The 19265-nt window shown below is 45.4% G+C and overlaps 2 protein-coding genes and 1 pseudogene across 10 annotated transcripts in view; 2 read left to right on the forward strand and 1 right to left on the reverse strand.

Annotated features, from left to right (window-relative positions):
* The window catches only part of MARCHF8 (membrane associated ring-CH-type finger 8), a 162771-nt gene extending 156101 nt beyond the window's left edge, over window positions 1-6670 (forward strand). For all 8 annotated transcript variants that reach the window (XM_024561203.3, XM_024561205.3, XM_045196042.2 and 5 more), the window contains 3 exons: window positions 331-511; window positions 2402-2549; window positions 2962-6670. In XM_024561203.3, coding sequence (XP_024416971.1) covers window positions 331-511; window positions 2402-2549; window positions 2962-3266 — 634 coding nt within the window. In that variant the 3' untranslated portion in view covers window positions 3267-6670. The remainder of the gene's footprint in view (window positions 1-330; window positions 512-2401; window positions 2550-2961) is intronic.
* A 7477-nt stretch (window positions 6671-14147) lies between these two features.
* The window catches only part of ALOX5 (arachidonate 5-lipoxygenase), a 50018-nt gene continuing 44900 nt past the window's right edge, over window positions 14148-19265 (reverse strand). For both annotated transcript variants that reach the window (XM_053922519.1, XM_053922518.1), the window contains 5 exons: window positions 18848-19026; window positions 18413-18534; window positions 17938-18038; window positions 17451-17621; window positions 14148-15353 (listed from right to left, as the gene is read on the reverse strand). In XM_053922519.1, coding sequence (XP_053778494.1) covers window positions 15174-15353; window positions 17451-17621; window positions 17938-18038; window positions 18413-18534; window positions 18848-19026 — 753 coding nt within the window. In that variant the 3' untranslated portion in view covers window positions 14148-15173. The remainder of the gene's footprint in view (window positions 15354-17450; window positions 17622-17937; window positions 18039-18412; window positions 18535-18847; window positions 19027-19265) is intronic.
* On the forward strand, window positions 15614-17412 carry LOC112305480 (large ribosomal subunit protein eL6 pseudogene; annotated as a pseudogene).

Here is a 19265-nt window from a genome sequence, read left to right on the forward strand (position 1 = left end):
AGTTCTGGAAGACACTTCCTTGTTGCCTTAAAGTTGTCTTTCAGTGAAATTCTTAAGTCTTACCAAAAGTGACTGCTTTCTCATTACTTACATTATGTTTTCCTCTCTGACGCCAAATGCCATCTAGACTTTACATGTTGGTGTGGTAAGCTAGAAATTTTTAGTTTGTAGTAATTGTCCTCATTTATGTTTGTATGTTTTTGTGCTTGCAGTCAGTTTCGTGATGTTTATTTCTGAATGTTGTCTTTGGGGGTATCAACCTTCCACTGAAGTGTTACCTTCCCTGTTGTGTAGCCTTCTTCATAATGACTGGCTTTTCTGCTGCCCTAGGATCTGTCACTGTGAAGGGGATGATGAGAGCCCTCTGATCACCCCCTGCCACTGCACAGGGAGCTTGCACTTCGTGCACCAGACCTGCCTGCAGCAGTGGATCAAGAGCTCTGACACACGCTGCTGTGAGCTCTGCAAGTACGAGTTCATCATGGAGACCAAGCTGAAGCCTTTGAGAAAAGTATGTGTGAGGGTACTTCCCTGGGCAGTGCTTTAACCTCGCTGAAATGCATGCCCCTGAAGAGTGAGCACCTGGGCCTGGATGGAGCCTTAGCTTGCTTGCGCTTGCCTCTCTGAAGAGTGGGGCATGGTGCGTACATCATGTGGTAGAGATCATTGTTTCTGGTACTGATTTACAAGTCCTTCCTCTGAGGAAGAAGCCCTTTGTTACCATTTAGCCGTAACATTTTCTTTTTTCTTCAGACTAAAACTGCTTGCTTATCTGCATCAGTCATTTGGTCCTTGACCTGTTTTGTGATATTTTAGTCAGCATTTAACTTTATATGTACTAACTCTTCATGCCGTGTCTCTAATTAGAACTGTATATTAGAGATTAGTATCTCTCCCCAGCACAAAGCAAAGCATAACATAGTACATTTACTTGTCTATTCCCTGACAAATATTTAGATGGGAGGGTGGAGTGGGTGGGAAAAGAAAGAAAGCAAAGGCATTACAGGCAATTCAGCCCTTGTCAGGCCCATGTCTCTGCTCCTCTGAGAGGAGCCTTGTTGCTGCACTCACATCCTTGCAAACATTGTTTGTTCGATGTGTCTGCGTATATCCAGAACATAAGTTCTTACCTCAAAATTTTAATACGTAGATTGAAAAGGGAATCAGTCACATCATCAGATAACAGCACATGACAATGCCAATTACATGCTAAGTTACATGGCAGTAGAACATACCAGACATTAGAAAAGGAAGGACTCATTGTGAGCTAGCGTTCTGGGAAGTAGAGTGTTGGTAGCATCATAGAATGTCTGGGTGTTGAAGCAGTTCTTGAAGGATCAGTAGGATTTGGAGGTGAAATAAAAGGAGATTACAGAGGTCAGCTTGTTGCTGGAGAAAAGCATACACCAAAAAGATGAGGGTGAGCATTTCAGGGGAATATGAGAGGCTTGAACTGAGGGTGTCTTAGGAAATAATAGGAAATCAGGGATCAGGAGAGTATTTTAGGAAAGAAGCCAAGTGAATATGTACGAAACCATAGCAGAAAGCAATGTGGACTTCAGAGAAGTCAAGCGTAAACTATTTAAAAAATGGAGTCTTTTTGGCACTTCTGATTTACTGGGCACCTTCTCTGTGCTGGTTTCTAGGTAATCCATGAGGCTCTGCTTTCAGCTTCTCCCACATAGAACCATCTGGAAAGAGACTGTGACTAGGGCTGGCAGAGGATATATAGTGTTTACACTTTGTTCTTTTTCTCTGCGTTTATGTGTTTTCTTCTGATTCGGAAACTGACAAATGAGAAAGAAAATCTGGCTATTTGGAGTAAACTCATGAGTTCCTAGAGGAGATGGGACTGGCAGAGACTGCTTGTACCAGTAACTCTTAGCATCAGTTTCAAGTTGTTGCTGCCAAAGTAGCAGAGGATCAAAGGAGGAACACCTTCCGCCATCACCTTCACGATGGAGTGTGACCTACCTGCTAGAGTGTTGTGGCATCATCACCCTCATCTTCCTCTCACCCATGCTAGTCAGCAAGTCAGGGAGACTCAAAATGTGCAGTTTTAATCAGAACTGAAACCACAGAATTCTTTATCGAACCATTTGATGTCTGCTTGTGAGAATAAGCAGACAGGGAGTTGCTGGTCGTGGTTCATAGCTCACCTAGATCCCAGCTTCTTTTCATTGCACAGGAAGTTGGCTGTGGACAGAATACCAGTACCTGGAACCTGGCTGAAGCCAAGTAGTTTAAAGAAAAGAACTTTGGGTATTTGGGGAAGTTCATTTAGTTTGGGAAAGGGGGAGAGTAGAGGAAGGCCAATCTTACCCATATACAGTAGTTCCACCCCCACTGTAGCCTTTACTCTGTGGGCCTGAGCTTCATGCCCTGCATGCTGTCATTGCAGTGGGAGAAGTTGCAGATGACAGCCAGCGAGCGCAGGAAGATCATGTGCTCAGTGACATTCCATGTCATCGCCATCACCTGTGTGGTCTGGTCCTTGTATGTGCTCATCGACCGCACTGCTGAGGAAATCAAGCAGGGACAGACAACAGGTATGTGCTCAGAACTAAAGGGGAACTCAGCACAGAGGTCCTGGGGTCTCAGGCTTGGAGTGTTATTCTGGATTGATTTTCAAGTCAGACCTCAAATGTGCGGGTTTCTGGAAGGGGCTACCAACTGTGAGGCAACCAGCCATCCTACTTGGATGTTTCTCTTGTTGGGAGTAGTTTTGAAAACCCAGTCGGAAGAGATCAAATCATGGAGAGAGAGAGAGAATCTCCATGAACTGCTTCCTGGAAGAGCAGGATATAAGGGAGTGAACACCCTCTCCCACCCCTCCTTCAGTGAGATAGGCTTTGATGAGTTAAGAATCCATGGGTTATGGGAAGTTCATGAGTTGTGTTTTATTTACTTAAGATCTTAAATAAAGTCATCTGTTAGGCTAACCAGGTGTTTTCCTTCCAGGAATCTTAGAGTGGCCCTTTTGGACTAAATTGGTGGTGGTGGCCATTGGCTTTACTGGTGGACTTCTTTTTATGTACGTTCAGTGCAAAGTGTATGTGCAATTGTGGAAGAGACTCAAGGCTTATAACAGAGTCATCTATGTTCAAAACTGTCCAGAAACAAGCAAAAAGAATATTTTTGGAAAAACTATGGTCACAGAGCCCAACTTTGAAAATAAAGATGAACATGGAATCCGTCATTCCGACACAAACTCTTCTTGTTGCACAGAACCTGAAGGCAGTGGACCAGAAATCGTTCACATCTGATTGTGTGGAGGGTATAGTTTTCCTGGACGTCCATGAACAGCTCACAGAAATTGTTTACTGCCAATTGTATACCTTTTCTTATATGCTTTAATAGCACAGACTGGCCAGGTGACTATTTTTAATGGTTTCTTTTTTTCTAAACCCTCTTCATGGAATATCCTGGAAAGCTCTCACATCGTCTGGACATGTCTGGGTTCCACTTCTACCTGCACATCTATGGGAAGGGAAGGTGGAAGACTCATGACACCATGATAGGGAGCTGGCACATGATGTCTCGAGCATGATGAGGGATAAAATGTCACACCTGAGGGAAGAACAGGAGCCGGATGGCACCCAGGCTCTGATGTACAACTCTTCCAATTGGCGGCAGACCCCACCCTGGAGCCAAGTGTTTGGGAAAGTCTAGTCATGGCGTGAGGATTTCCCTCCTCATTAAGGACAGCCTAGGGGGTGAGCTCCCTCTTCCAGTGCTGCCACTGTCAGTGCTCAGCAGATGGACCACGGTGCTCTGTGCATGGTGGCAAGTGATTTCACTAAGCAAACAGCACTTTACAAAAAAGAATCTATATTTAATTTTATGTGTCCAGTAAAATTGAAACTTAAATGAGTGTCTCATATAGATAGAGACCTCCTCTTCATGACCCTAATTATCTCTTTCATGTTATAACAGATCTAAAACCCTGTTGCCTTTTGTTTTCTAAGAAATGTGACATCTATTCTGTGTCCATTAAAGACTTGTCACTGTAATGCAGCACAGACAGGTCGGACACTTTTCTCATAACATCTCATGGGGATTAATGGATTCTAAATGGCAATTCGAGCCTCATTCCTATGGTTTCAAGCTTGTTCTATGATAAGTCTTTATAAAAAAGCCTGCCCCAAACATTTAAAAAAATTTTTTTTGGTCAACACTGAAAAGGAAGAGCTTATGAGTTCTAAATGAAAGGAAAAGGAGTAATTAAAACAAAACTGAGTATTTAGAAATTATTCCCTTATAGACAAATCTCTCTAGTCTATCCTTGCCTCACACTAAAAGAGTAAGCGTGCACCAACCTGGTCTAGGTTGTGTCCACTGTAGGTGCTCCTGGGCTCCTGCCATCTTAGCCAGAGTCCGTACCTAAGAAGGCAGAGAGGCAGCAGGCTGGCTCTGGGACAAGGGCCAGGAGTGAGCTACAAACTACCATGGCCTGTTGTGTTACTGCCCTCAGCCACGCCCCCAGCCATTTGTTGCCTTAACTAGATTGAATAGAGGTGATCTTTTAGGAGCCCCTGGCCTTGCAATCAGTCTGTTCTGTCATCAGGGATTCATAAAACCAACAAAACCAAAATCATCACCAAAAAGTCTACTTAAAATTCTGTTTTTAAAAACTAGCTTCATTGGTCCAGGGAAATTAGTGAACTCCAGAAAACTAAGTCAGGAGGATCTGCCGTGTAACATGGATGTCCGAGATGCTGGCTTTCCAGGTGTCTCTGCATGTGCCTGGGAGTCCTGCCCTTAGTCCTCTGAGCCTTAGGTGCCTCATCTGTTGTGTTAAGAGGATGAAGTAAACACAAGATGAGTCCTTTGCTTTCCAGAGGGGAAGCCCTGTGGCTTCTTTGGGAAACTAGGAGGTCGAAGGGTGTCTGAGCTCTGGGGGAGAGTATGTGGTAGCAGACTGTGCTCTGCCACCTCCTCTGCCACCCAGAGGCTGACTCTTCAGGATTATGGGCTCTGATCTAGGGAGCTGCACTGCCCTGGTCTTTCCCTGGCTGGGCACCACGCCAGCCCCTGAAAATTGATCAGCTTACCCTCTTGCTGTCCCCCAGCCACATCCAGCCCATGCCTGTGTGTTCATGGTGCCTCAAAGTGCAATTACCCATCGCCCTTGTCGGCCTGGAGACACCAGGCAGACTGCTTACTCAGGGTTGCTGGATCCTGCTCATCCCTGACTCTGCCCTTTCAAAATGGCCTAAGGAAGGCCCCGCATCTGGTGATGAGTCATGTGAAGACAGGTAGATTTTTAAGCAGGAGTCTTTTCCTCTGCCCTGATAGAACCCCTTATGCTGAGCTTGAAAAGTACTGAGACTTCCCATAGAGAGGTAAGTGTGCTTTGGTAGTACCAGCCCCTGGGCAGTCCACCCTTTGCAGCTGGCATCCCCTATGACAAAGGTGCTTTTGTACCCATGTTGTGTTGCTCTTAAGCCCAACCAGATTTTTGTGAAGCCCTCTCTTTATCTCATCACCTCCCACCAAGTTCCAAAAACTTCTCTGCCTGTGGAGGTGTGTCCCAGGTCCTTCTTTTCTCTCCTGGAAAGACACACGGATGCTCCCTTGCCTTTCTTTTTTCTTGCAGATTCTAGTTGAGCACCTTTGACTCCATTCTTAGAGTGGATCTAATATTTTCCCCCAGGAGCTAGCAGTGAGGCCTGAAGCCCTTGCAAGATTGTGCTGTGCTGCCATCTAGTGGGCACAGTGGATCTGCCAGGTATTCCCTTTAGTCTGTCACTTGCCCTCTAAATGCTTTTGGGGGTTCATCCCCAGTTTCCTTTCATTCTGCACCTCTCTCTGGTAGGAGGATGGCATTTGACTGAACCATATGGAAATGTGGGATGAGCCTTCAGGTCTCAGGGCCAGTAGGGCTGGTACTTGTGGGCCAGGCAATGGAGAGATGGCAGCAGCCCTTAGGGGTGTCACCAGCCAGCCCTCTCTGACCCGACCTTTATTCCCCAAGAAGTTACAGTACAACTCAAGGGCTTCTGACTTCTTTGGCTGCCAGCAGTAATTCGGTTTTTGTGCCCGAGTTTAAGAATTTCCTGAAAATCTATAAAAGGTCGCTTCCTACTCTAGGACTCTAACATGTGTCTCCCCACCCCATGCCCTGCTTTTTTGCTTCAATCCACTTTTTTCAGTCTTATGGGTCTAGTTTTAAAACCTCAGGTTTGCCCTACCTGGGTACAGATATACAGGCCCCGGGCAGTTGGGCCAGTTCCCGAGCCTCAGGTAATGCCCAGACAGGTTGGAGCTGCTTCTGTTGCCTGGTGGTCAGCTGTAGGGCTGGAGGAGGACTGGGAACATTCTGTCCTGATACAAATACACTTTGGAAATACTTAGCCTTTTTGGATATGATTCGAAATATGCAGCTTCCATCTCTAGCCTGGGAAAGACATAAACAATCATCACCTATTTAGATGAAATGTTTCCAGAAAGTTGGTTGTTAATAAAAAACAAATTTACACTGGCATATGTGGGGTAGTTTCTAAAAGGCACTTAGGGAATTTCTAGTTATCTAGATGTCTAGTTTTGTATTCTTTTGTGTGTTCACTGTTTCTCAGTATCACCACTTGAATAATATTCTGTACATGGGCTCATTTGTGCTATACATGGGATGTCTAAATGCAGCAATAAAGCACTTCTTTACAAAGAAGTTTTTATATGAAGGTGTTTTCCTGCCAGGAAACTGGGAACCTCTCTGGGCTCCTGTGGCTTTCACATCAGGGAGGAAAATCACATACTCTCTGGAGGTATCCATTTTCCTCACCTGCTCTTTGAGGGAAGACAGCTTCCCCGATACTGGTGGAGTGGGGTGGGGATGGGTTCTGGAGGGTGTGCAGGCATGGGAGTGAAAACTGAAGCAGTGCACACAAGTGTGCTTGTTGGAAGTATGTGGGCTGTATGTGATCTTATTGCCTCAAGAGAAGCCAGGCTCAAGATCCAGGGTGTGTATGGCAACATGACTGCTGGAGCAGTTGGGTTGCTTAACTAGCCTTATCTGTTAAAACATTTACTAAACCACAGCCCAACTGAGCAAGAGAACCAGGTGTGGAGGTCCAGCAGGACTGCTGGCATAGCTTAGCCTGGCTGCCTCTCTTGGCTGCTGACAGGACTTCCCAGACTAATGGCGGTACCACAGATCCTCTAGTCAAAGACTGCAAACCTTTACTCACACAGCTTTACCTGTGTACATGAAGTGAAAGGAAAGAGACCAGGGCTGTCCTGGACATACTGTACCCTAGGTGAGCCAGGAGAATTCATCCACTAGTTAAGGGCACCACGGTAGGCTTCTAGAAGACGCGGGAGCTGAGTTGGATACTTTGCCAACTGTCTTCCCTCCCTCCTGCAGAGAAGAGGTCCCCAGAACTGGGTGGAGCTGTTGAGGCTTCTAAAGGAGCATGGGCCCACTGCAGAGCCAGCAGAACTGCCGCACCTGCTAAGCCTTACCTGAGTAACAGCTAAGGTTAGGTGCTTGTAGGACAGAGGGAAGCCAGGACATGCCCTGAGCTTGTGCTCAACTGGTTGGAGGAGAGGTGAGGAGGTGGAGCTGAAAGAGGACTCAGCTTCTGTAGGAATATGAAGTGGGCGACTACCTGAGAGGAGCCTCTATGCTTTGGGGAAGAAACACCAAATGGGGTCTTATTGCAGGTAGGCTTAAGATCTGCAGGCCTTTCTGTTCTTTGACACTAGCCACAGTGATGGGTTATAGGACTGCTGCGTGACCACCTCTAGGGGGTGCTTTCAGTCTTCTGTGGTGGCACACTACTGCTTGCAGGCCAACCTCCTGTTTTTATAAATAACCTTGGACGCACACAGCCATGCTTATTCATTTTCATATTGTATTCAGCTGACTTCCTGCTATAATGGCCAAATGAAGTAGTAGGGACAGATCTTCTGGCCTGCAAAGCCTAAGTTATTGACATGGTCCTTCATAGAAAACTTTGGTCAACCTTTGGTCCGTATGAATGGTGCCTGTTGAGTTGCTGGTCACAGCCCATATTGGAGGTGCCATGGGCCCCTCTCTAGGGCCTGTCATTTCCCTAGCCTGAGAAGTTCCATTGTGACCAGGAGTCCTGCTGTACCTCTACATGGCTGGTTCTGGAAAGAGATGAGAGACATAGTTCCAGAGTAAAAGGAAGAGAGGAAGAGCATGCCTTCCTGAACTGACAGTTCCTCTAAGGTGGCAGGGTCTAGACCAGGGGTGTCAAACTCATTTTCACTGGGGCCACATCAGCCTTGCGGTTGCTTTCAAAGGGCTGAGTGTAATTTCAACTGGTTAACAGTTAACAGTTAAGGAGTAGTTACATTATATGGTCCTAAAATTATTTCCACAAGGCTGATGTGGCCCCCGGTGAAAATGAGTTTGACACCCCTGGTCTAGACCCTCAACCATCAGAGAAGCATGCACTTCCCCTGCTTCTCCCTAGCTCCCCCTTGGAGCTGAAATGAGAGGAGCAGAGTCCAGACTCCACTGGCATTACCTCAATATATTCTTGGTGCGGCAATCCAGCAGTTCAGGGATCTACACATGGGCTCCACTTTGGCCCCCTGGACGTTTACCTCTCATACTCTAGAGGAGACTGCCAGACAGTCCCCTGAGGTGAGCTGGCCTGGCTGTGGTCTCGCACCGATGTAGTATAGTCTGCAGGGGCCCAGGGGAGATGGGAAAAGAGGTAACATAGGTTAGTGTGTAAGAAAGAATAGAGCAGTCCATTAACCTTACTATACTACTTCTCTGATGTTCAGCTATCTGTTATGAAACGAAGAAGATAGTATGCTAAATGGAAGGTCTTGGTGGTGGTGCTTTTTGTTGATTGGTTGACTAATGATTGTTTCTTCATACCAACAAAAACTTGGTAACCCAAATGTCTCCAGACTTCTTTCGAAACTTTTCTGGTCTGTGAAATCCAGTCATCTGGGAACCCTGGCCAAGGGGCTCTTTCCTTGTCCAGGTGGTGTGTGGTTTCTTGAGGATTGTGTGAGTGCCCACATCCTGTCCCTCAGGAAACAAGGAACAAGGATACAAGCCCATAGCTTGTATTGGATTTTCACAGTGGTCCCTGCTTCCCCTCCACATTTCCCCAACAATGAGAACAGCTCCTCTAATTTGACCCTGTGTATGGCCAGGGAAAAAGCCCGGAGAGGGCATTGAGTTACACCAAGTCACCATGTGCTTCTCTGACTCAAGGCTCTCCTCCCCCCACCCCCATCCCTGAACTGTATCTGGGAGGAAGTGCAAACAATTTCAATTCTCTCACACCCTTTGATAAAGCCCTTCAGAGGCACAGGCCCAAGGGACAGTGTTAGGGTCTCTGGGCTCATCCCACCATTTAACATGGAGGAAGCAAGGCAGGTTGTGGTGTTCCATGGGCAGTGCTGCTGTGAGGGAGGAACAAACTTTCCTCTACCCTCAAGGTTCCTTTTGCTGCTCTAATAATTAAATAGACATGAGACAGATTTTCAAAAGAAAATAAACTCAAAACATACATATGTATGGGAACCCCACATACATGAGTCAGAGACACCACATATAGGAGAGGCTCAGAGACAAGAAGGGAACATAGGTATGTGAGACATTCTGAGGTAAGGTGGTTAGTAAAGAGAAGTTTGTCCTGTCCTATAGATAGGTCAAAAACCTAATCTCTAAATCAAGGCCCCTAATTCAAGTTCTTCTAGGTAATTAGGGAGAGGCAGAACTTTTTCTTAAGACTAAAGCTAAAAGTGCCATTAGCTCAAAATAATCTGCATACCACTGAGGCACATTTAAGGGTGGCTCATTTTGAACCTCCGTACAGTGTTGAATAAGCAGTTACCTAACCGACCAGTTTCTGTTTTGCCAGAGTCCTTCCTATGTCTCCGAGGCTTGGTGGCAAGAACTTGAGGTAAATTTTCAAAATGCTGGAAATGCGTGGTACTCTGGTACAGGATCACTTAGAAGCATTCAGGAGGAGCATGGCTTATCCTGGGGCCTAGCTGCCCTAAGGTGGGCTGCCTATCCTGGGTTTCCTTCCAGGGGTTTTTACTGGCAACAGTGTCCTCCTCTGTGGAATGGGCTGACCATCCCGCCATGCCCCTTCAGGGGAATTTCAGAGGTAAAGGTAGTGCTGGTATGTCTTCACATGCCCCTTTTTAAAGATCTGCTCAATGTTCCTTCCTGGAGGCCTGGAAGTACAGCAGGCTGGGATGCACAGGAGGCTAAGAGAGTACTGAGGGCTCAGAAGCTGTGAGACCTGCTCGGCCTTGCCCAAGAACGAACTCACTGCTCCTCATTCCCTGGGGTGTCAGTGATAACAGCACACTAGTAGACGATTGGTAATTAATGAAATTTTTGAGTTATTTTACAGAGACAGCACTGCACATGCGCCATCCCTCCTCAGGATAACCCTGGAACCAAACTCTTGCCCCTTCTCATGTAACTGAAGGACCAGAACGTGACTGGAACTTGAACACTAGAACATTTTCAGAAGCGAAGTTTCCGTTGTCCAGGAGGGTCTGCTACAGAAGCCCCTTACTGTATCTTCCCATAAATGACCAAGTTGCTTTCATATACCAGCTTGTTTCCCTATCCCCTTAAAACTCATCCCCAAACTCTGGACGAAGCAGACTGATTTGAGCTTCGTCTCTGGTCTCCTTGTCTGGCTACCTGACTGATAAACTCTTCTTCTTTGGGAAAACCTGTTGCCTCAGGCTTTAGCTTTCTGTGGCTACCAGAGATGAACTCATGGACCCTTGTTTGGTAAGTTGTGGCTGGTGGAGGAGGATCAGATGACAAGGTGACTGACCTTTCTTTGGAAAAGATGAAATGTCTGATTAAACATTAAGAGGAGAGGGAAGGCATATGTCAACGTGATAAAAACCAAAGAAGAAAATCAAACACAACCCTTTCCCCAGGGAAAGGCTGTCATTGGGAGCATGCCAGGCCCCTGCTGGAAGGGCAGGGGTGCATACTGAGGGCCCAGGCAGGGAGTGCTGAGACACTGGCAGTAGAGGCATCACATAGTTTTAATAAATCAGAACTTTATATAAAAATGCATGTTGCTTATTGAGATCACACGACATACCACTTTGCAGGTTGCTTTTTTCACCTAACAACCAGTTTAATACTTTTGTGTGTCTACCTTATTTTCAACTTATACAGAATTAAGTTAATTAAATTAGTTAACTAAATCCATGTTGATATAAATTTTTAGGTTGCTTACTAGTTTTTGATACTAGAAACAAGGAGAAATCCACATCCTTGACCTTTAACTTTGTATACCTGGGTGTCTACTGGGATGGAGAGGTGGTTTTGAAGACAAATTTCTAGATGTTGAAAAATGGAATAGAGACATTTTAAGTTGCCAAAATTATCTCCAAAATTATTCACTTATCTTCCCACTGTGAAAATACGAGCCTCTTTCCTTACATTGCAATATGTGTTATTTTTTAAATTGTTAACTAAAATGTATGTCATCCCCTCATTTTCTCATTGATATTTTACTTTGCATTTCTCAGATAAATGAGATTGAGCGTCTTTTGTATACTGCCCATTTCTGCTTTTGCAAGTTTCCATATGCCTTGACCATTTTCTATGGATTTTTCTCTGTATTTTTACGTTGAATCATGAGTGCTTTTTATGATGTAAGAACATTAACTGCTTTTATATAAGTGGCAAATAAGTACAATTCATGAATTTTTCCAACATTTCTTTATGAGTAATTTTAAATATAAAAGTTTTAATAATTATAGGTTCTACAATTAACATGTTTTTATATATGCTTTACCGCGTATCTCCATCTATGCATCACTGTATTCATCCATCAACTTATTTTTTTCATGCATTTCAGAGTAAATTTCAGTAAATTGCAGCTTGTGAGTATACTTCACTTCAGTGTGCATATTGTTACCTAGAATTCAGTATTTATGGCTCTTTTTGTCCTTAGGTAAAATTTACAGTGTAAAATGCACAAATCTCCAGTATACCATTTGATGAGTTTTGAAAAATGTATGTACCACCTATGTAACTCAACTGCTATCAAAATACAGAACATTGTCTCAATCCTGAAAATTCTGATGGCCCTTTTCAGTCCACCCTGTCCCCATGCCTCCCAAAGCAAATACTGTTCTGATTTCTTGATTTCAGCTTATCCTAGAACTTGGTTTTAATGGAGTCATACAGTATATACACTTTCGCATAAGAGTTCTTTCTGCCGGCACATTGCTTTTGAGTTTCATCCATGCTATTGTATCAGTTACCTCGTTCTTTTTTATTGTTGATTAATAGTCCATTGTATGAATATACCAATCCCTTCATCCATTTTCTTATTGCTGGATACTTCAGTTTACAGTTTTTGCTATTATGAGTAGAACTGCTAAGAATATTTTTGTGAACATATGTTTTCTCTTGGGTAAATACTTAGGAATGGAATGCTAGTTCCATTCCTAAGGAAAGGGTAAGGATGTGTTTCATAAGAAAGTAAGCACCTTTTATCCAAAGCAAGGGGACCATTTTATATCCTCACCCACAATGTGTGAAGGTTAATTCATGTGCTTGCCAACACTTGGTGTTGTCAGTCACCAACATAAAATACAAGAATTTTAGCCATTCTTCTAGATGTATAGTTGTATTTCATTGTGGTCTTAATGTGTAGTTCCCTAATGACTAATGGTGTTGATCACTTTTATGTGTGTCTTGTCATGTGCTTATTTGCCATTCACAAATCTTACAGTCTCTTTGTATCAGGGGCTGTGAAGTCACAGCCCACTGGTCAAATCCAGCCCATGACCTGATTTTGTAAGGCCCTTGAGCTAGCAATGTGTTTCACATTTTTAAAATGCTGTTTTAAAAATCCAGGTTTGTAGATTGCTTGCCAAACTTGCTGACTTTGCTCTGTATTTAAAGTGTGTCTCTTGCTGGTTATTGACTTTAATTTATGTGTTTACTTATTTTTGAGCTAGCAGGATACACAATTTATTTAAGATGTGGGAAAAATCTATGTCCTGGAGAGACTCTGGACAAAGGCACTAGTATCATTAGTTTGAATCACATATGTGGAGCTGATTTAACTTGAAATGGGTGATGCATCACTGTAGGCCTGGTATTACCTATAGTTGAGCTTCATCAGGATGCTTTAACGGGAGCCCTTTAAACTGGGCTTTAAAACTTGTGATCTTTCCTCAGTATATCCAATGCCACTTGGGACATAGAAAATACAGAGGTCAGTACATCTGCCCTGGTCAACAATCTCTTTGTTTGGATGGGGAGTCCATTACTTAAGTGAAGAAAACATAAACCATCACTTGCTGATGGCAAGGAACCTCCTGGGTGGCCCCTTTAGGTTCCCTCTTGTATCCACAGAGGAAAGCACATGATGAACTAAGTAAAAACGGGACTCTGTCTCCTTCATACAGGGTATCTGCAGATATTTGCAGCTTGATTGTCAAGACACAAATATAATCCATTCAGGAGTGAAAAAGGAGGAGTAGGTTCTCATAGTTTGGATTAAGGGAAGCCGATCTTGGTAATGGCATTTTCAGTGAAGTGAAATGGTTGCTCAATTAAATGTGAGCCATCTTATTAATGGGAATCAAGATTAATGTGGAGAAAACTGATAACTGCAGTGGGGTATAGATTTTTAGATCTATTCTAATAATCTCTGCCATTTTGTAGGGGTTTTTAGTCCATTAACTTTTGATGTAATTATTAATATAGTTGGTTCTGTGTCTGCCATTTCCTTACCTGATTTCTGTTTGTTCCCTCTTTTTATCTCTGTATTCCTCTTTTCCTGCTTTATTTTAATTATTTACGTATTTTAGAATACCATCTATTGGTTTTTAGTTATTCATTGTTTTTAGTGGTTGCCGTAGGGATTATAATATATCTACTTAAAATTTTACAAACTACTTGGGATTAATATTGGGCCACTTGATATAAGACGTAGAAACCATGTCAATGAAAATGTCCACTTAATACCCATTTTCTTTTATGCTATCTTTACATGTTTTATAAATGTCACATGGAAGGCTATAATATTTGCTTTAAATAGTCATATACATTTTAAAGGAATTAAGTGGGGGAGGAATTAATTAAATTAGTCTCTTAATTTAGCAAATTTTTACCATTGCTGATACTCTCCTATCCTTCCTGAGGATCTAAGTTTCCATGTGGTGTCATTTCCCTTCAGCCTGAAGAATTTTCTTTAGCATTTCTTGTAGTGTAGCTCTGGTGGCAACACATTCTCTTAGTTTTATTTACCTCAAAATTTATTTTGTTTTCACATTTGAAGGATATTTTTGCTGGTTACAGAATCCTGTGTTGGTGATTGTTTTCTTTTAAAGCTTTAAAAATGTTGTTCCATTGTCTTCTGGCCCCTATAGTTTCTGATGAAAAGTCCATCTGTAATTAAAATCATTCTATTGTGTGTTATATGTGTTACCACTTTCAAGATTTTCTCTTTAACTGTGGTTTTGAGAAGTTTGACTCTGAAGTATGGTTTACTTTATTCTGCTTGGGTTTGGCTGAGCTTCTTGAAGCTGTCCAGACTGGGGGTAGTGGAGAGGCTTCTGCCTAGATGGAATCACAATGATTACAGTTTTTTTGTGTGGGGGGTAGGGGATGTGAGCTGTTTTGAGTTGGTTGGAATGCAGCATGTAGAAGGAAATCTGTTTTAAATGAACTTTATTTTTATGACAACTAATTCTTAATTCACCCAATAGGAGTTTATTTGGGCATGTACTATACACAAGAAATTAAACTAAGCATAAATAAAACAGAAAATAATCATCCTATGTCTCCAACAAGAAGGAACATCTATCAGTTATCCTGATTTGCTGGTGTGGAAGTGCTGAGCTAGGTGAAGGGCAGGAAGCTGCACCATCCTTTTCTTTGTAGGAGGGGCCCTGCTGTGTTTCTACACTTGGATCCAAGTATGGGGTTCACTCAAGACTGAAGAATAAGAAAGGAACATGCATTGAAGCTTAGCTATAATGTGGCCCATCTTGGGGAAGCCTTTTGTTTGAAGCCAGTCAGCCTGGGGCCTGAGGGCAGAATTCCAGGAGAGAAAGGCCAAAAAGCCTGCCCTAGGACTGCCCTGTGAGCCTCCCCACCTGGACAGGCTGGAGTCTGGATAGGCTGGAACAGGTGGCCATCCTGGGGTGAGACTGGCTCAGGCAGCCACTCATATGGCCACACTGTTGGGAATCCGGTCTGGAGACAGGTAGTAATATGGCAGCTTCTTATTCTTGTTGCGCTCAGCAATCACGCTGATGATGGTGTCGAGGTTCTTGCGGAATTGGGCCATGGCCTCCTTTACGGGTTTTTCAATGAAATGCTCCTCTGGGTACATGCCCAGGAATAGCTGAGAACCCAGACAGACAAATAGGTTACTCTGCAATGCAGCAGTGTTAATTGACAGGCCTTATCCTACCCATGGGGACAGCCCTGGGGAGTCATCCTCTGCTTCCTGCTGAGAATGCTTTAAGAATGCAAATGCCATCCCCAACGTAGCTTTCCCTAAGGAAGTCTCCATGATGGAGATGGGGGGATTACAGATGAGTGGGAGAAATAACTGCACTTCTCTGCTCCATAAGGACATGTAATGGTTCAGGTAAATATGGAGGCTGTTGTTGGCCCCAGCCATGGCAGGCATGTGGCCATGGAAGCCTTCTTGGCCTGTGCTGCACAGCACTGCCACCTTTCTGTCTTGGCCCCAGGCAATGGGCAGAGGGGCCAGCACTGGCCTTCTTCCACCCCTTTGAGATAGTGTGCTCGTTTGCACACTCACACAGATGTCTGCAAATTAAAACTAGACATATTTAAAAAAAAACTATTGTTCTTTTTCCCATCTTGCAAGATGGTGGGTGAAAAAACTGAGAAGCCGGATGCTAAGGAGAAGAAACCCCAAGCCAAGAAGGCTGATGCTGGTGGCAAGGTTAAGAAGGGTCACCTTAAGGCCAAGATGCCTAAGAAGGGGAAGCCCCACTGCAGCCGAAACCCTGTCCTAGTCGGAGGAATTGGCAGGTACTCCCGGTCAGCTATGTATTCCTGAAAAGCCATGTACAAGAGGAAATACTCTGCAGCTAAATCCAGGATTGAAAAGAAAAAAGAGAAAGTTATGGCTACTGTCACTAAACCAGTTGGTGGCGACAAGAATGGTGGTATCCGAGTGGTTAAACTTCGCAAAATGCCTAGATACTATCCTACTGAAGACGTGCCTAGAAAGCTGTTGAGCCACGGCAAGAAACCCTTCAGTCGGCATGTGAGAAAACTGCAGGCCAGCATCACTCCCAGGACCATTCTGATCGTCCTCACTGGGCGCCATAGGGGCAAGAGGGTGATTTTCCTGAAGCAGCTGAGCAGTGGCTTGCTACTTGTGACTGGACCTCTGGCCTTTAATCGAGTTCCTCTGTGTGAAACACGTCAGAAATTTGTCATTGCCGCCTCCACCAAAATTGATATCAGTGGTGTGAAAATCCCCAAGCATCCACTGACGCTTATGTCAAGAAGCAGCAGCTGCGCAAGCCCAGACACCAGGAGGGAGAGATCTTCGACACCGAGAAAGAGAAACACGAGATTACAGAGCAATACAAGGTTGATCAGAAAGCCGTGGACTCGCAAATTCTGCCAAAAATCAAAGCTATTCCCCAGCTCCAGGGCTACCTCCGCTCTGTGTTTGCTCTCACAAATGGCCTTTATCCTCATAAAATGAAGTTCTAAATTTCTTTTGAAAAACCTAATTAGATAACTGATCTGTTTCAAAAAAAACCCTATTGTTTAAACTGGAAAGTTTCATATACAGGGCTGGAAAGGGTGGGAGAAGCATCATATGCTATTGATGGTATTTAGGATTTAGTTTGTGGGGGGCAGTTCAGTCTCAACATTCTTTGACCTAGAAATTCCCCTACTTGGAGTGCATCCTCTGGTCCTATTGAACACATGTATAAAGAAACATATCCAAAGATATTAGTGAGGGACCAACACATTAGCAAGTGCCCTAAGTAACTTAAATGCCCATGAGTCTGGGCCTGGTACAATCATTCTGTAGAGCACTGAACTAATGCTATAGTGTTGTGTCTACTGAGACATCCAGCTTTGAGACTAGCCTAAACAAGGTGTATGGAAATGTTTGAAATGACATCCAGGAAACTCTTAGTTGTCGCTTCTGGGGTGCCAAAGAGAACCCCACAGAAGAAACCTTCATCAACAGCTGGGCGTGGTGGGGATGACTTTGTGGGGAGTGTCACCAGTGGAGCAGAGTCCCTTTTGCTGTCTTGCCCCAGCCACCCTGAACTCTCTCAAGCTTCAGGCCCGAGGACCTTGTGGCTACTTCAGCCTCAGAACTCAGGATTCCTGGAGGGCAAGTATCTGGCCTGAGTCTTGAGTCACAAAACCCTGAGGTTAAGAAGTGGGTTAAACCTGGGCAACCTGCCTGCCAGAAGAAGCAGAATGGACTCACCTCATTCTCCTGGAACTGGCTTAATGCCCACACTGCACCCAGATGCCAGCAGGAGCGGCCTCGATCTGGCAGTGTGTCCACAATCTGCTCAATGGTGACTACACCCTTTGCTGTGGGTGGCGGGGTCCGCATGGTTGGGGGGGCATTGGGAATCCAGGAACACCAGTCATACTGCAGGGAGAGCCACAGACATGCAATCCAGCCACTGCCTGCCTGTGTTTCCCACTTCCCACTTGTGCATTCCTTCCCGTCCACCAGGTCCCTTGCTGTGGCCTGCCAGAGTCCTCCACTAAGTGGACAGAATCCTCAGTGGGAACACCTGCTGGCTCGGGCCTTGAGGCTGCCTGATTTCCATCCGGCTTCCTCTACCTAATTGGCTGGCTGGAAAACTAAGAAGAGGGGCACCTCACCCTGTGGGTCAGTAGTAGTCATGGTCAAGGTGATCTTGGTGATTTCCCACCCAGACGGCTGTCACGCCCTTGCCCACCTGGCCAAAGTTCACTGCTGCATGCTGGGCTGATGCTGTGAAGATCACCACGGTCAGGTACTCGGATAGCTTCTCCTTGGTCTTGATGGACTTGGGGAAGCCTAAGGCAGAACCAGGAGCTGGCTAAGGCCCCGCCTTCCAGGAGGGATAGCTGACCAGCAGAGTGCCACTTCCACCCGCATCTTCCCCTGGGGTCTGCTACACCAGTGCTGGAGGGATGGGCATGGGCAAGACACACTGGGAAGGGACAGCAGCTTGGCTTAGTCTCCTGATGTTTCTGACCCAGGCTGTCAGGGTCACAGAATGCCCTGAAATGTCCCCATGAGGCATACTGGTGGCCAGGAGTCCCTTGGGGACTCTGGCCCCAGCACCAGGTGCTAAGGTGACTACTATAGGCCAGTGTTGCCCAAGGAAATTGAGAGGTACAGGGAAGAGCAACAGAGAGGACTGGAGGAGGGCTGGGAGTGGTCCCTACCTGAAGCCTTCTTGCCCCGCATGCCATACACATAAACATCCTTCACGAAGTCTTGCAACTCCTGGTCCTCCACCACCACCTGGTCACTCTCATAGTAGATGTCCACCACAGCAGCTGCAAACCTGGCTCAGGAGAAGGGGCCCAACAAGCAGTGAGCAATACAGCCAGGGTTTGCAGAGCTGTGCCCCCAGGCCCCAAGGCAGGGCCCTATCAGTGACCCGGTCACTTATTCCTTAATGTCCAGGTCATTAAGGTCACCCTGCCCCCACACCCCTGCTCCCTCCCTCCTTCAGTGCCCTGACAACAAAGCCAGGCACCTGGCTTACTGAGTCAGTCGTGCAGGCTCCTGGCCAGATCCATCAATGCTCATGTTCACTCCTCGAAGTCCCCCACTCTGGCCACACAGAGTAGGTTCCATACCCAGCATGTACTCACGTCTTGATGGCCTCCCACACCAGGATCCCATCGTCCCGGTAGAAGTAGTAGGGAATGTCCTCGGTGCTCTCCATGCCCCGGGCCTTAATGGCCTCAGGGAAGCACAGGGAAGCATAGGTCAGGTCCTCCATGGCCCTCTGCACCATCTGCACATGACCACCACCCCCTGTGGCATTGGCCTTGATGGGGAGGGAAGAGAGAATGATGTAAGCTGAGGCGGGTTTCCCCCTCCAGTGTGTGGTCCCGGAGCTCCCTGGAGAAACTAGTGGCCAGGCACACAGGACCAAAGCCAGATCCTGTGAGGTTGGGTGGGAGGATGTTTAACTTGGAGAACACCAGGGCAGCCTAGTGGAGAGGCCACAGGGAGGAGCCTCTGCTTGACCTAATGCAAGGGGTTGAGGTGGATGGGTATGTGCAG

Source organism: Desmodus rotundus, chromosome 4, assembly GCF_022682495.2.
Source record: "Desmodus rotundus isolate HL8 chromosome 4, HLdesRot8A.1, whole genome shotgun sequence".
Classification (NCBI taxonomy): domain Eukaryota; kingdom Metazoa; phylum Chordata; class Mammalia; order Chiroptera; family Phyllostomidae; genus Desmodus; species Desmodus rotundus.